Below are 17295 nucleotides of genomic sequence, written 5' to 3'. Positions count from 1 at the left end.
ATTATGGCTATTCATCAAAGGGCTCTCTTTTCCAAGGGTAAGAACTTTAAAAAACTTAATTTCATTAATAACAACTTTGAGTAAGTCTTTATTTGCAATGTATACATACCTCAGAATCAGATACAACATCCACATCATTTCCAATTGAGTCAATAAAATCGTACGCCATGCCAAAGCTATTTTTAAAAATAAAAAATGTAAAGTGTAACATTAAAAGTAACTAGAATTGCATACTACTGAAGCAGAATTGTATTAAAGTACTGTATAAATAAATATATTTATAGGTACATGTCAAATCATCATTACAAATCTATTACATAGCAAGATTTTTCTCTCTCTTAGTGTTGGATCCAGATATCCTTGAGTGGAACTCAACTCAAGGGTAAAATGATATTTTTGCCAAAATCACTTGGGTCAGAGGACCTGAGGACTTTCTGGAACAATGTGTGATGCTACAGGAAGCAGTAAAAATAGCTTCTCCATAATTCTGTAAGCAAAAGCATCTGCTGTATTCACAGACTCTTTTGTAAATGAAAAGAAAAGCTCCCCTTGCCATATAGTTGATAGGAAATAGGGTACACAAATACGACCTAACTAGCTTCTTTTTTAAAAAACGGAAAAGAAAGAAAATTAAAATGTTTGATATTTTTGTAACCTTTTGATTTTATGAAAGTATGTATGTTATCATTTTTTAAACAGTTAAGTACTCTGACTAACTTGTCACATTTCTTTAAGTAGTATTTCATTATTTGCTTTTAATCAAACTCGGGCAACTTTTCTATAGGTTGAGTGGGGATAAATAATATTTCCAATATTTACCTTGAAAATGGCTTGCCTTTCTTGCTATTACCAAGAATAGTTGCCCCTGCTGGTCCCAGTTTGGCACTTTCACGTAACCAATTCGCTGGTGGAAGTTTCAGATCAGTCTTCTCTTGAAGGCGGGCAAATGCTGCTTGTGGTGGAGCAGATGAATACTTTACCACAGCACTGCTCTTCACTTCATTGCCCCCAAGAAACAGCACAGAACCCTAGTTTGCACAAACAATAAATAGTTTCGTTAGAATAAGGAGATCAGAGTACAATTACAGGTATTATAACATCTTGCTCGTATTATATTTTTCCATTCAATAAAAAGTCCTGCACGCCCAAACTCTGCCCAGACAATCTGCCAACTATATTTATAATGGCTTGTTTTTTAAAGTTTAGATCAGGGGTCAGCAAACTTTTTCAGCAGGGGGCTGGTCCAATGTCCCTCAGACCTTGTGGGGGGGGCAGGCCTATATTTGGGGGTAGGGAATGAACATATTCCTATGCCCCACAAATAACCTAGAGATGCATTTTAAATAAAAGCACACATTCTACTCATGTAAAAACACGCTGATTCCAGGACCGTCCATGGGCCAGATTTAGAAGGTGATTGGGTGATCTTGCCCCCAGGCCTTAGTTTGCCTACCCATGGTTTAGAGGCAGCTTTGTATGAATGTATCATGTTTTCCTACAACTACATTTGAGAAATGGTGCACACCAAATTTTCTTATAATCTCCTTTCTTGTGTACTCTGCACATAAAGAAGCAATAATTTATAGTATGTGGGTGGAACAAGAGTGACCCACTGCAGCCATTCTAAATCTATGACAAACCCACACAAATCACTCTTACTCCAAGGTTCAGAGAAAACTCATCCCCTGTAGGAATGCCTTTAAATCCCTTGTTATGATTCTGCATTGAAAATAAAAAAATTCCAAAAAAAACCCTCCCTTGTCTGGTGAGTGCTGAACTAAGGCAATGACACCCCAACACATAATAATTTAGTGTCTCCATTTCACAGTGCTTCCTTCTTTCATAAAAAGATCCCCCACAAAAGTAGAAAAGTCCTCATCAAACCAGTAATGAAGAGAGAGGTTGTTATTTGTGCAACCTCAGAAATATTTCATGCATTCACCAATGTACAGTGGTGAAGAGATGTTACGTAGGTATTCCAATCGTATTGTTCAGCTAAGTGATGCGAGTCACAACCTTCAATAAAGAAGCTAGCCCATGAGCCTAACCCCTTGGCAAGGCTGCCCTGCACCTCCAGCTGCTATGGGCCTGTATGGCACCAAACTTCCCTAAGGAAGTAAGACCTTTCAGGGGTGGGGAGAGGGCAAACATGGCAAAACCGTCTAGGGCTCCCCAACATGAGGTGCCCCACATAGTGCATTGCTGTCAACTTTCAGATTTGAAAATAAGGGATCAGCAGCCTCACCTGTCCTGGGGACAGTCTACGGGATATCTAACAATCCGGGATAGCAATGGGAAGCAGCGGGAAACGGCGCTGGAATAAGGGAATTTCCCACAAAAAAAGGGAAGGTTGACAGCTATGACATAGTGCTATGGCCACTGTGTCGTGTGTCTACTAACCACAATGCAAGATTACAATGAGCAAAGCAGGGACAACCACCAAGACGTAACTAAAGCCATTTCAGGAATGCCATTTAGTACACTCACGGGGCTACAGAATAAAAACAGCTCCATCTTTAAAAGAAACAGTTTTGTTACACAATCGCTGTGTATTCTTTTGACCTTTCGGTATCGGTCCTTTCACAGCATCCCCCTTCCTACTCTTACCCACTTACCAGCTGCCAGAATTGAACACAAAAACGGTACAGGGGGAACCATGACAGGGGTGGCAGGGAGAGACGACATTAGAAATTCGTCACTTCGCTTATTTGGAGGCAGAGCTGAAAGTGAACTCTGACTTCAACTCTCTCTCTCTCCCAGGAGGGTCCCAACCTTGAACTCGAAGCGTGTGAGGAGAAATTCAAGCATTGCCCCCTCTCCTTTCCTTTAAGACAGCGACGGGGGGAGGGGGAGGCTCCGACACGAGGGTTCCACGTGAATTTGGCAACGTGGGTAAGTGACTATGGCGGGGAGACACCGAAAGCACCGAGGCCAGGGAGGGTGCGCTGTGCGGGAGCGCGCGCGCGTAAAGGTCAACAGCCGCCTACGCGGAGTGAGGGTACCTGATTCGGCTCTTCTCGCTCCCCCTTCAGCGACGCCGGGCCAGGCGCGGGTGCCCCCGGGTCGCTTTTCCCCGCTAGGCCCGACTCGGCCCCTGCTCCCCGGGGGTCCCCCATTCGCTTCGCTCCTCCGGCAGCGGCGACCGCGGTGACAACCGGAAGTTCACTGGCTTCCCTGAGAGGAGATTCCGGCGACCTAGGAAGAAAACCGGAAAGAGCTCGACGCTACCACGCACACCTAGGCTCCGCCCCCTCCCTTCCGTCGCTGCGCTAACTTCGTTTCCTCGCTAGGCTACTCACTAAACAACAGAGGGCAGGCTCGCGTGAAAGACAGGAGAACTCTCGCGAGATCTCTTAGGGAGCGGTTCAACTCTCAGTCTGGTTCGGACGCAGAGGATTGGTTAAAACGTGGAGGCGGAGCCAAAAGCTCAATTGTAGTAGGCTCAAAATTGGAGCCTCGCCAATTGACAGTGGTTGCTTCTTAGTAGTTTTTTTTCCAGAACTCAAACCCAAGACACTCCTATGAATCCTGGGAAATGTAGATTTGGAGGGGAAACTGTAAAGGCCGCTATGGGCTGAGCAGCAGTGAGGTTGATTCCACCTGTGCCTTCTGCCCACAGAGCTTGTGTGTGTTCAAATTTTAAGTGGAAATAATTAATGCTGGCTCTCTATATCATTTCTTGTGTGGGGGGATCTTCTGTGAAATGGGGCGAATGAAAGAAGTGCCGCCTTGTGCTGAGACAGTGCATGGTGGATTCTCAACCACTCACCCCCAAACATGTAATATCCAAGGCCACGCCAAACAGTGGCTAGTTAGAAGTATCAGAATGCCGACTACCCAGCTTTGTACTGTCCGCACACCCTCTCCAGGGGTTACAGTCACCGAGCGCTCTAGCACAGGTCCTTCCCTTACAAATGAAGTGAGGGTCCAATCGTTATGCTTCTGAGTAAAGGGCTGGGCTAGCTGCACTTCTCTGTGGTTTCAGTGAGCTCTAAACATGGATATTTTGCATGCAAAGCAGGGTTGCATGCGTGGAAACTTTCACAGCAGTTGGGTCTGCGCCCCAGTCCATCTGTCAACAAACTGCAATTCATATGCGTGCGGTTAGCCCTCGTGGTTCTTTGCATTCAGCTGTGTAAAGAGATGCTTAAAGATGTGGCTAAAATGCATTGAATGCGAGGTTCGCCCGCTCCCTATTAAGATGAATGAAGGAGACCCTTCCCCCGGGCTCTCACCCACCCCTCCGCTTCTAAATCCACCCGCGTCGGTGTGGCAATAAATTACAAATCTGCTGCCGCGAGTTTCAACTTCCCGTATGCCTAGTCGAAGTCAGTGCTGCCTCTTAAAAGCCGGGAAACTAATAGAGAAAAGAGGCGCTGGACTTTCTTGAAATAATGAGGGTTTTCTCCGCCTTTTTCATTCATTGCTGGGCGAGCTACGGAGGGCGCTTCTCCACCCGGCCGCGTGTAGGGTCGGTGGGTGATGGAGGGAGTCCCCGGCGCAGAAGACGTGAGCTAGACAGTAGTGACCATGGCAACGAGAGCCGCCTCAGCCTCCTGGAGGGGCCGCTCTCCCTTCCCGCTCCCTCGCGGAGCTGAACCCCGCCAGACTACAGCAGGACTCGGGGCGCGCTGGGTCGTGGGGAGGCCATGCCCAAGGGGAGGCGGGCCAACCCCAGCACCGCGCGGGATGGCGCCTGGGTAAGGCGAAGCCCTTAGAGAAGGAGCCTCTGAGCAGCTCTGCTGGCGTTGGCTGCCTCCTTTCTCTTCACCGGTCGGCGGCGGGTGTTTGTGTGTGAAGGGAAGGGAGAGAAAGGCATAGCCCAACGTCTCAGGTTGCAGCCTGTTGCTTATTTCGTCTTAGTGCTAAATTCCACTAGGAAACAAGGATGGAGTAGTGCAGCTAAGTACTTAGACCTTCACCTATAACGGTCTTGGGGGGCGGAGTGTGTGTGGTGGTTTTATAAGGCTATGTATATTACTTAAAGGTGTGAAATTTAAGCACACATTTATTTTCAAACAAATACGCCAATCCACGGACTTCTACATTCCTGTTAAGTTAGAGCAAAATTCATGTGCAGGCCCTGATCTAAAAAAACCCCAATGATACTATGAATTTGTGCAGTTTTGCATTTTGAACTCGCTTAAAATTGTAGCACCACCTTGGCTGACAGTTCTTTGAACAGCCCTGAGACTTCTGGGTATAGGGCAGTATATAAATTCAATTTGCTCTGATGCTAAACACACTTCATTGGAAACAAGCATCCTTTTGTTGCAGAAAGGGATACTATAATGTTAAAGTAAAAGTAATGAAATGAGAATATGTAACCATGTATATAACTGGCTACCTCTGACTGGATGGGGTGCCACCTGCAGCTATGAGTATTGGCTTTGCTGTGCCCTGATACCCACATGCTCATCCAGGGGTTGATGTGGGGCCCGTTTGCCATTATCTTCATCACTCTGCCATTTTCTGGAATGTCATTCAGAGCCCTCTGGGCTGTGAGGCCCTAGACTTTAGGGCCCCAAAGTCCAGCCTTACCTTCACCAATATAAGGAACCATTCCTTTAAATAAGGGACAGGTAATAACAATAATAATAACAGGTAATAACAATAACAAAAGGGGCATGGGTGGCGTTGTGGGTTAAACCACAGAGCCTAGGACTTGCCGATCAGACGGTTGGGGGTTCGAATCCCCACGATGGGGTGAGCTCCCGTTGCTTGGTCCCTGGTCCTGCCAACCTAGCAGTTCGAAAGCACGCCAATGCAAGTAGATAAATAGGTACCACTCTGGCAGGAAGGTAAACAGCATTTCCGTGTGCTGCTCTGGTTCGCCAGAAGCGGCTAAGTCATGCTGGCCACATGACCCGGAAGCTGTACGCCAGCTCCCTCGGCCAATAAAGCGAGATGAGCGCCGCAACCCTAGAGTCGGCCATGACTGGACCTAATGGTCATGGGTCCCTCTACCTTTACAGGATAAATGGAAGTGTGGACAAATCCTGTAAGAAATCAAGTGTTGGTGGTTGCTTTGGATTTGTTGTCATCATGAAAGTCAAGGATTTCTTAGACTGGTTTCTACAGCTGTATTTTCTACAATAATCTTATCAAAGCTGCACCCTTTCCCCTAATAACAACTACACACACAAAGCAACCCCCCCCTTTTTGGGTGCATTTCTATTTTTTCTCTTCCCCTGCTAACACCCAGGTTTACGTGTCTAAATATTTGTCTTCTCCAAAATTTTACTGCCCAGTTAGTATGCTGCTCTTTTTCCCCCCATTTGCCGAGAAAACACCTCATTACCTTTGTCACTGCTGGCAGTCATATAATGGACAGAAGCATAACAGCATCTGAAGTGTCCATGACAACTTCTGCCATAATAAATTTGTTAGTCTTTAAGGTGCCATAAGAGTCTTTGATTTTTGTTGTTGCTGCAAGTTATTAACATGGCTACCCTTTGGGAAAATATTTTGAAGTTCTAAACTGAAGTGACAGTACAAGGAAGTGTTCACAGCTCTAGTATCGATTCTTCAGTTCATCCTGAAGCAGTTAATAATATGCAGAGCAGGTTTATGACATCACTGTCTGGATCTCTCCTGAAACATGTTGAACACTGCAATAACATTGAAAACCCTCTTCCTACTTCAGGTCACTCTTCCACTAGAGTGGACCAGAACTGCAGCCCTGCCAATTGAATAGGCTTGCCATTTATTATGAAATTTATGTGTGTTCTACTGCTTTCATCCATATATTTAAATTACCTACCCAAGCTTTGAAAACAGGAATTATATTTTATTTTGCATTTGATATTTGGTTTGTTAAGTGAAAGTAGAGTGGGATTCTTGCTTCTTAATGAAGCCTCTAGGTGTTGCTGCAATACAAATAATACAATCTTGCTTCTTTTTATATTTTGTTATGTTTTTATGTTTTCTTTATGTTTTTGTTTCTTTTTTATGTTTCACAGTTTGCACAGTCTGGAAAGCTGCAAATATTTCCTGAATCTCTTACAGCCTCTATGCAAAAACAGATACTAAATTTAGAAGCTACTAATCAAATCAACAATAGATTGCCACAGATGTACAAAGTTCGGGAAAAGGTCAGTAAACATTCTCGCATTCATGAGTGTCAATTTGATGTATGAATGTTTGTGACTACTTGCTAGGCTGATTATTTATTAGGTAAAAAACTAAATTAGCTTCAGTTTTAAAAACTGTAAACGTAACTTTCTACTCATATTATATTATTAATCTTGTAATATTCTGGGCATATGTTGAATGTTATTAATTGTACACTGTAAAGTATTACAGAAGTTTTAACTTACAATTTCACTTTTGACTGCACAAATGTAGTTTTGTCCAGTTTATATGCTATAGTATTATACATGTTGATAGTAAAATGTAATAAAATGACTTTTATTTCATATAGGGTCATCTTAATTTTGTTTTTTATGTCCTTAAGATTTAAGGATGAGGAACCTGTGACCCTCTAGATATTGTTGGACTAAATTTTTCAACATCCCTGACCTTTGGCCATCTGCTTGGGGCTGATGGGAGTTGGGAGTCTAACAACAGCTAGAGCAGGCATATGCAAACTTGGCCCTCCAGATGTTTTGGGACTACAACTCCCATCATCCCTAGCCAAGAGGACCAGTGGTCAGGGATGATGGGAGTTGTAGTGCCAAAACATCTGGAGGGCTGAGTTTGCCTATGCCTGCGCTAGAGGGCCACAGGTCTTCCATCCCTGCTCTAAGTAGCCCTTATTCAGTACATTATATAAACCCATCAGAATCTAGCTTCTAATGTATCATACTGGCATGACAGCCTGGATCTAAAGAACAAATATATATTAATAAAATCATCTATTAGGTTATAAATTAAAACATCTTGCTTAAATATATGAATATTTTAGAGATGGTACAGGCAATATTTTTTGTCATGGGAACTGGTCTGTATTTTCTCAGGCATAGGTTCATGTGAATAAAAATAGCATCTGAACTGGGCAATCACTGATATGATTTTCATGACCATGATGTTATGTCCACCTCAACTTTCCTGAGCAGTGGAAGTTCTAGGGCACAGTGCTTATGTGGGTTCTGTTTCCTTTGAAAGGAGATAACTGGAGGCTTATGGAGTTTTGTAATATTTGAGTTTATGTACAAATATAGAGGTTAAAAGTAGGTAGAGGCACAGATTAAACATGCAAATAGACAGTCAAATCCACCGTTCCATATAGACCTCCAGAGAAAGGCAACCCTGATGCTGTTAGTAGAGCTAAATCCCGAGAGCTCCATAAAGTATCTATCTCAATGCATGTTCTTCTCTCAAGGTGTATATTATAAGGTGCATTAAATGCTGGATGCAGGTGCCTTTTTGTGGTGCTGTACACCTGTCGTCCCCATGTCATCCTCATTTTGTTGTTGTTGTTAATGAATTAATAAAAACTAAATGGAGAGATGTATCACTTCTTCCAACAGAACAGAAAAGAAAAATAGAGAGAAAGAACTATTGATAAAACAGCTTTGTTTGTAGATCTGGAATAATTAAAAACAACAACACAATAATAGTCATACTGTACAAAAACCAATGAACCTCTTGACCTATGATTGCTTTCCAGTATATCCATTTTGTATGCTTTACAGGGATATAAAAATTGTTCAGATTACTGAACAAATATCAAGAATTAGACAGTTAAAGGGTATCTTTCTTATTTAACTGCATATAATTAAAAACATTTGCAGATTATTTGAATAATTGAAGCAAATTGCAAGACACAGATGGCAGACAGGATAAACTATTTTTCAAATATTATTAATTTACTTTTTTTAAAAAAGCAACCACCTATAATTGCAAACAAATGGACCAGGAAATAATGTCATTTGATGAAGGAAAAAGCACATAAATATGGGCTTCCTTAAATATGAGCTGCACAGATTGCCTTGCATTCTGAATGTATATATGCATGCATGTATACTATTTATTAACTGATCTTCTGCTTAAATTCTCACAGTGCCTTACAGAATAAAACAATGAAAGCAATAGAATAACATGCAATAAAACATCTACAGATTAGAAGTTGAGGCAGAGAATAATAAAATACCAGCATAAACATATAACACAATCTTAGACACTGAAGTAAGTCCCATTTATTGCAATATATATTCAATTCAATAGAGCATTTCTTCCTGGAAAATATTGCAGGCAAAGAGGCTTAAAAGTCCCCAGCAAGTCCTGGGTTTTCACCTGGGGCTTAAAAGAAAACAAAGATGCCTGTCTTCCGTCACTACCTGCCATGTTTGAAATGCACAGAGAGAGAGAGAGATTGGTGTATTTAAGACAGTTTGGATTATAGATACAGATACCCACCTCTGAGAACATTAGGTATATCAAGATTTTGCAGAAGGGTTTGAATCTGAAGAAATTCAGAATTCGGTGAGATTGAGGGGAAAGCCAAGGAGTATGAGGCAGAGTCCCTTGATAGAGTGTACAGAGAGCTTTCCAGTCCCATCACCAAAGCCTGAAAGAGCAAAGGGGCTTCTCTCTTCATGGGTCTGAAGACTATGGAAGGCTGTTTGGGCGCTACAGCTACAATGGCTACCATGTTTACAACTTCCCTCACAACCATTCTATGCCCCGGCCAACTAGGCTAAGCCAAGAGGAGCTAGAGTAGGGTGTGCTCATGACTAGCAATCCCTCTGCTCAGGACCCAAAGCAGAACCACATGGGTTCATGTGGGAAAAGATGGTTCTTCAGTTATGTGACCAATTTCCCTCTGTCTGTTCATTCTTGTTGTAGATTGTATAATGTAGAGGAAGGGAAATAGATGGATTTCACAACTAACTTTCAGCAGTCCAAGTTTTTAAGCATAAGAATACATGGCTGTACGATTCTGTTTTATTAAGCTGACTAACTCTTTTCTGAATGCACAAGAACATGCATAAGAAATGAGTCTCATTATTTCTATATGTAATATTAATTTAGGAGGCATGCCTTCTGTGTTTTTCAAACGTATTTTAAGGATGGGGTTAAATATCACTGTTTCCTTCCCAGTAGAGTGATTTAGTGAAGCTATGAGGGTACACCCCAGAGGTTTTGGTTTTATTTCCTACAGTTCAAGCAGCTACACACTTTGTAATCAACAGTGGTATCCTTCAAAAGGGAAAAATTAGCAACTTGAAGGGAATTTGTTCAGCTGAAGTAAAACTTGAATGGAATATGCTCTTGCTGAACATCAAACCCAAGTAATGCAACCTTTCACAGGATAGTTCTCTTTGAGAATAAAAAACTGTTTTTTGTTTTTTTGTTTCCAACCTACTACATGTTAAGTTTAATTGGATTCTTTCTTAGTCTGGTGTTTGCTGAGCTCACTGTAACAGCAACCATGTTTTAGAAACAGGAATAGAGCAAAAGGCTAAAGAGCTGTGTCTGAGGGTGGAGGGGGATTTATATTTCTAAACCATCTGTCATTTTGGCCACTGATTAAAAGAGGCTATTAAGCCATTGGTCTATTATGTTCTGATCTGGCTTTAATTAGTGTGACATCTATCTATTTCTGTTGTTTGTTTTTTTCCACTGTTTAGGAATATTCTGAGAAGTATGTATGATCCTTTTATGATGAACTAAAATAGAATAGACATGTCAGAATGAGCAGATTGCCATTAGGTGGTATATGATGTCACAAAAACACAGTGTGAGAGACTTGACTTTACTTGAACAATTTTTGAATAACTGCTGGAGAAGGCTTTTCTCCAGTTTAAAAGAAACTGGAAGCTAACTGTGGGCAACAGCTGACTGTCTAATCTCTCCCTGTGAGGCACCACTCTAGCTGTGAGATTAATTAACTTGCTTAGAGGGAGCACTACAGCATTTCCTTAGTTGTATCACATTGTTCTTACTTTTGTTGCAGTCTTGCAAATGGTTTCAAGTATAGCAGAATTATTTAATCATTAAGACTGAGTGAATTCACTTACTACATACATAAACTGGGGTCCAAAGGTGGAACTAGTTCCATGTACCCAAGGGGCATTTATTCTTGTATTTCCCAAAAAACATAATAAAACAGCCTGCATAGCAAGCAGTTTTTAAAACTGAGGGGACTTTCAAAAGCCGTTTGTGATATGACATGGGGATCTGTTCAAAGAAAAAGCAAAAGTCAAAAATTCCCCAGGGTGTACCCAAGTCCTTGGGGATGCCTAAAGTAGCTCTTTGAATCCTGGTATTTCCCATAGTACATTTTAAATAAGTCCTTTAGTTATATGTTAGAGGGCCTAGAAATGTTCGTGAATATAACTGCACTCGGTGGATCTAAAAAAAAAAAAAGGATCTCTGAAATTTTTGACATCTTCTATCAGTTAATTCTGGTCATCGATTACAGTGGTATTAGGGTAGATATCTAGGCTGGCAGAGCAGATCTTCTCATTTTTTTCAGTTTACCTAGATCCTTCTTTGAAAATTGTAAAACCAGACTCATGGTCTAAAATAGAGAATATGCTGAGAAGTGTTAGGTGGGGCCTGAAAGAAAGGTTTCTCAGTTAAATGTGTTATCTGATCTTTGCTTTCCAATGCATGTTAGAGAACAGAAACTCTTTATTTCTGGAATTCTATCAATCTGGCAGGCTGAAATAGGTGAAGCCGGCAATATTCAGATAAATAAATTTTTCGTGTGCGCAATATTTGCAATTATAAGCAAACATTTTTTGCAGTTGAAACAATCAAAATATAATGTTGGAATGCTATTGACTTCTTAGAAAATTTTAAGAATTGTTATTAGCAGACTGACCCTACAGCAAAGCCAACATCTGCCTTTGCAGTTTTGTTGCCCTCCCAGCAGTAAAGTAAAAAGCAAAACTATTTCTGAATAAGCAAGAGATAACATGGCAGCACCAGAAGCCATTGCCACAGGCCTCCCCAGAAATGTTACTATTGTGCACCAACCATAGCCACATTAGATGGGCCCAGAAGGCACAAGTCACTGCATGGTAATGGTCCACACACCTTCACATGTAAAAACAAAATCCCATACATGAATCATCCAGGAAGAGCTGACAATGCAATGCCCAGTTCAGCTTCCATATGTCAAGATCAGTGTACCTCCAGTGCCACAATCAAGTGAAACCTCATCAGATGCAGCACATACCAGAGGGGTCAGGGCCTCCTGTAGGAAACCCAACACTTCACTGAAGGAAAACACTTGTTCAGGAAACCTGCAGAATCAGGGGACCTGATGCATCCCAATTAAATTTACCACCTGGCTCTGGACCCTTCACAGTCTTTTCTGGGATCTCAAGAACAGAAATGGGAATGAATAAAGGTGAAAGCTCAAGCTAAACAGTGCAGGAATTCATTGTTAAGATATGATTAGAATGGCACCTTAAACTTAGGTTGTGGGCACCACAACGGAATGTCTAGGTGCACTTTTTTATAACAAGAATACAAAGCTGAAAGTGAATGAACTGCAGCCAAAAATCTTATGTTCATTTTTCACATGCTCTAGTCCTCATCTGAACACAGCAAAAAACATAGTCATGCTTCCCTTGCGCGCCCCCTTAATATTCTTATGAAGGTCCCACAAAATGCTGCCTTTCTGTAAGGCCAGCTGAGAGGCAGAACCTATCAGCTTGCCTGACGCTGCAGTGATCTTGGAAGTCGAGCTGGCAGGAATTTCTTCTCCAACGCCCCCAGCGCCAGCAGTAATCTGAAATCTTAGGTGCAGTACTGCACCCAGAGCTCACAAATTGCTCACGCTAATTCAATTCCCAGTTGCAAAATGTGCCTAGAACAATGGGAGTTTCGAATGCTGCTTACAACAAAAACCCTCAGTTGTTGCCTGCAAGCTGTTTGTGGAACAACTGTAAGGGTTTGTTCCTTATCAATCATCTAGACAGGCTGCTGTTCAACACTTGGCTCTCTTATGTATTAATCTTTCCAGTAGCACTGGAGAACTTCCCTGCTGGTCAGTAATCTAGTTGTCAGTCATCTTGCTTGCTCGCTGCCTTGCTCCCATGCCTATACTGAAAGTCCATGGATTGCAATGGATAGAAGAGCAGTAATTGTTTTCTTATGCTACAATATTTCCTGCAGACTACAGTTTGAATCCTGTAGCTTTCCAAACACTGATAGCACTAGCTTAATTTGCTACATCCCTTTTGCCAGGTAAAAATCCAGGACCACAGAGGGAAGGAGAGAGTTCTAACCTAATCATAGCAGTCAGTTCTATAGAACAGGACCATAGAACATGGGGAGCACATAGGCAACAAGCCTCCTAGGAAAAACCAAGTCTCACACAGCACTATCAGTGATTCCACAGAGGCATCAATGCACCAACTCTGTACCAATGTCTGTGTGATGGAAGTGTACATTTTGCAAGGGAGAGGACTACATACACATACTACAAGATACATATATACTACAACAGCAAGCCCACAGTCCAGCCAATCTCAGTGGGAAAGAAATGGAATGAGAATAAGTGGGTTTTGGAAATACATTGCAATGATTTTTAATTTTTTATTAGAAGGCGAAACTTACTTTTGGGGGGGTCCTGCTAGCAAGAAATAGCAAATAGCTAGAAACAGCAATTTTAAAAGTTATTTTGAAACATAAAAGTGCAAACTAGCTGTGGTCTTTCATCTCATGATAAATTATGGGAGGGGCTGTGAGCTGGATAAATTGTCTCGTTTGTTCTTTTCATCCCCCAAATTAAGGATTTTGTAGCAGGGTGCTGCACTACTTGGCTAGTTGGTTCCCTCTAACTCTGTAGTTCCGAATTAAGACTCTTAAAACTGTTTTGTTCTTTATTTGCATTTTGTTGAGTCTGCAGGAGGCAGTTGGCTTTCACTTCACTAGATCACAGAAAATCTTTAGAGACTAGCTTTCCTGGCTGTCGCTTAATATGAGATGCCAGAACTTGGAAACTAACTGTAATAAAATTTAACATGTGTACTTGTGCTTGCTATATTTGAGACTTAGCCATTTTCAATATATAGTCGGTAATTTGATATAATATATAGCATATAATATATAGCATCTTCTCAGTGGGTGGCACTGAGCTCATAAATCTCAAGTTGATTCAATTACGAGTTTCCTTTTGAAGTCCAGCTTTCATTAGCTGTAGACTCAGCACTAAAAGAAATCTTGGTATTTGTCTAAAAATTTGTGCCTCTATAAATAAAACAGATCTAATTCAAAAGTTTGGGTACTTATGTAAGTGTGTAGATGACTAGGAGAGATTAAATTCTCTTATAAATTTAGTGTATAATGTAATCAATCTGTATTCTTTACTAACAAACTACCAACAAAGAAACACATTACATATATAGGCATGTTTACATGAATGTAATATTGGGTTTTGTTGAATATGAAAGCTACAGCAATACTGCACATGCATAACAATTATTATATTTTTCTTGTTTCTATTTTTAGAAACCAGTAAACACATTTCCATTTTCAATCCATGATAATAGACATTGTTTATTGAATGTCGGAGAGTACTTGGATTCTGTAAGTATTGTGTTTTTTGCTTGGGGCAAGGGGCTCTTTCTTTTAAGAGTTGCTGTCTCTTTTCCAAGCGACCAAATTCATTCTCCCTTTTGTAGTATCCCACTTTCAAATGATAGTAGAATTGATGTAAAAAAGAGTGAAAGGCAGAACTGATGACAAACAGATAAAAATACATAGGTAAGACATAGCAATGTAAACAAAACGATTAAAGCAACATAAAATCAATCAGAATAAACTCTGCTGCTCCTTACTAGAAAAATAATTTGTCTAATGCATCAAGATCTTACTTAATTAGAAGCTGGGCTAAAAAGTTTTTAGCTGGTACCTACAACCAGTAGTAGCACCATCTAGCTTTCCAGATATAGGACATTACATAGTTTGGTAGGTACCACTGGGAAGGCCTTTTCATTAGTTGTAGAGGTATGACCTTCACTCAAAGATGGTCTGACAAGTAGGCACCCCCAGCAAATCTTAATGGCCAGGTGCAATTTACAGGGAGATGAACCTAGGTCCTAAGTAATTTGGAGCGTTATTAAGTGGCTTCAAAACTTTGGCTCAGTATAAGACAGGCATCCAATGTAGGTTCTTCAAAATGGGTTTTATAAGAGTACAACTAGACAAGCGAGTCAATACTATTGTCACAGGATTCTGTACCAGCTACAGTTCACAAATCATTTTCACAGACAGCTCCAGGTAGAGCACATTAAGTATTCTGGAAGTTACCAGGTCACTGTGGCTGAGCTATCTGTCCAGGAGTGGCCATAGAGAGTAGATCAGCCATACACTAGCTTCCACTAACAAAGATGAGACCAAGAACACCCACATATTGTGCACAAGTTCCATCAGAAGGAATGCAGCTCTCGCCATAATAGGCCATCTACCAAATTCCTGGCTTTAAGGATAACCTATCCAAAAGACATCTGTCTTTTGGGTATTCAGCTTCAGTTTATTGGTCCCATCACTTCCTCCAGAGAGCAGTCTGATGCAATGCTAAAGTGTGATAAATTTTAACGGGTTTGCTTGTTTATTTATGTTTATATCTTGTCTTCTTGCAACATTTAAGACAGATTGCTTGCCCTTAACATAGCTCTTAGAAGTGCACAATAAGTGTCCTTAATCAGAAGAATGGAAATAAATGCTTGCTTTTATGAATTATATAGCTGCCCAGCCTAACCTTGATCAAAATGTCAGACTCAATGGTGTCAGTAAGGGCTACCTCACACATTGCTGTAGAAGCAGGTCAGCATTAAAATGTAGGGTGGAGTTCAATGCTAGCCTACTTAGAGTAAACTCATCAAAATTAATGAGTATGACTAAGTTTGGTCTATTCATTTCAGTAGGTTTACTCTGCATAGAAATTAGTTGAATTCCACCCACAGTGTATACTTGTGTCTACTTCACACTGAGTGAGGCAACTCTACATCTTTTTTCACTATGGAAAATTAAATTGGCCTTGGTTCCCTGATGTGTGATTCAGTGATGTACACAACTGTGCTTCAAGTTTGTTGACGTGTATTTGCTTCTCCTGTATATCAGATGAGAATGATATCTTTAGAAATTAATTGTTTATCTGCAATTATCAAGATGCGCTCCCAAATATGCTAATAAAACATTCTGTGATGGTTCTGTAATTAGGGTATATTGTTAGCTACCTTAAACAGTGAGAAAAACCTGAAGTATATGTGTTTTCTTTCATCTCTTTTAGGGACTAGGACTAAGGAAATTTCAACGCGAGACATGCCAACACCATTCAGAAAGCTACCTTTTTTTGGCCCATGAACCCATTCCAAGCAGTACTGACAAGCATACCATTTATCAGACTTCATTTGTCGAGTATCCAAATACCAAGCGGTCCATTCTGGGGCGATTTCCCAAAAGCCATGCAGATAGGTCCTTTGCTTTAAATTCTTCAGCTCCAAACGATTATCTGTGGTTTTCAAAAGGCCATGCCAATCCTACTATTTCAGCTCCTGTCAGGCCTGAGAGAAGCTCTCTCTCTGAGCCTCAGCAACTTTTACCTGCTGAACATTCAACAGAATAAATTTTCCATGTGAAGACGCTACTAAACCACATTCCAGTGTGGATTTACAATAGGCTTTTAAAGATTAGCAAACACCACCTTTATCATTCTACTCCCCCCCCCCCCCCCGGATCTGAAATTATTTTAAGAAGCTAAGTGGCATTAAAGCAACAGGAATTGGATGAGTGGGTGCATTTATACAGCTGGGTGTTGTTTTTTTTAAAAAAGGATCAGTGTATTTGGAAAAGGGAAACACATTTTATGTTTGCCTTGAATATAAAATAACTTTAGTTTTCGCTCTAAAACATCAAGATTTTTCACCGTGTCTCTGGAGGCTTGAGCTATCTCTACCTCCATCTGGCAATCGGTTTAACAACCTGTGTGAATACATGGGATGTTGCCCATGCCTCTGTCATGTCCCTGCCAGGATGAGATGTGTCGGTAAAGATAGCATCTGATCAATCATCTTTAAAGCTGTTTAGAGCTTTGTGGAAAGTGGGAGGCATATCAGTGTAATTCTTGCTATACTCCTTCCCCATTTGCTTACTTGCGAAGTTGTAAAGGATACTTTGCGTAGTTGGGAGTTTTCAGATGTTTTAACTGAGGAGACCTATGAATGAAATGTATATTTTTCTCTATTCAGGATGACAACTCATCCTAAGATTGGCCTGGTGCCACTTATTTTGTGGCAATATTATTTATTCTGGAACACAAGAGCTCTCTCTACATGGATGCCATACTGCAAAATATCATGGCACTGTAACAGTTTATAATATATGTACCAC

The 17295-nt window shown here is 41.0% G+C and overlaps 2 protein-coding genes across 6 annotated transcripts in view; one reads left to right on the top strand and one right to left on the bottom strand.

Annotated features, from left to right (window-relative positions):
* EDRF1 (erythroid differentiation regulatory factor 1) overlaps window positions 1-3281 on the bottom strand; it is a 36301-nt gene extending 33020 nt beyond the window's left edge. For 2 of the 5 annotated variants that reach the window (XM_081912626.1, XM_081912627.1), the window contains exons 1-3: window positions 3003-3268; window positions 820-1028; window positions 110-176 (exon numbers count right to left, since the gene is read on the bottom strand). In XM_081912626.1, coding sequence (XP_081768752.1) covers window positions 110-176; window positions 820-1028; window positions 3003-3116 — 390 coding nt within the window. In that variant the 5' untranslated portion in view covers window positions 3117-3268. Of the gene's footprint in view, window positions 1-109; window positions 177-819; window positions 1029-3002 lie in introns of all 5 variants that reach the window. The other 3 variants (XR_014168635.1, XM_081912629.1, XM_081912628.1) reach the window with 3 other exon arrangements.
* A 1265-nt stretch (window positions 3282-4546) lies between these two features.
* Window positions 4547-16692, top strand: TEX36 (testis expressed 36). The gene is made up of 4 exons (XM_081912869.1): window positions 4547-4700; window positions 6963-7094; window positions 14413-14490; window positions 16196-16692. The coding sequence occupies exons 1-4, from the start codon at window positions 4650-4652 to the stop codon at window positions 16529-16531; spliced, it is 597 nt and encodes a 198-aa protein (XP_081768995.1). The 5' UTR covers window positions 4547-4649; the 3' UTR covers window positions 16532-16692.
* The last annotated feature ends 603 nt before the right edge of the window (window positions 16693-17295 follow it).

This window comes from Podarcis melisellensis (genome assembly GCF_964234715.1).
Source record: "Podarcis melisellensis genome assembly, chromosome: 5".
In the NCBI taxonomy this organism is placed as follows: Eukaryota; Metazoa; Chordata; class Lepidosauria; order Squamata; family Lacertidae; genus Podarcis; species Podarcis melisellensis.
Note: the sequence above shows the minus strand (reverse complement) of the source record. Positions and strands in the feature narration are given on the sequence as shown.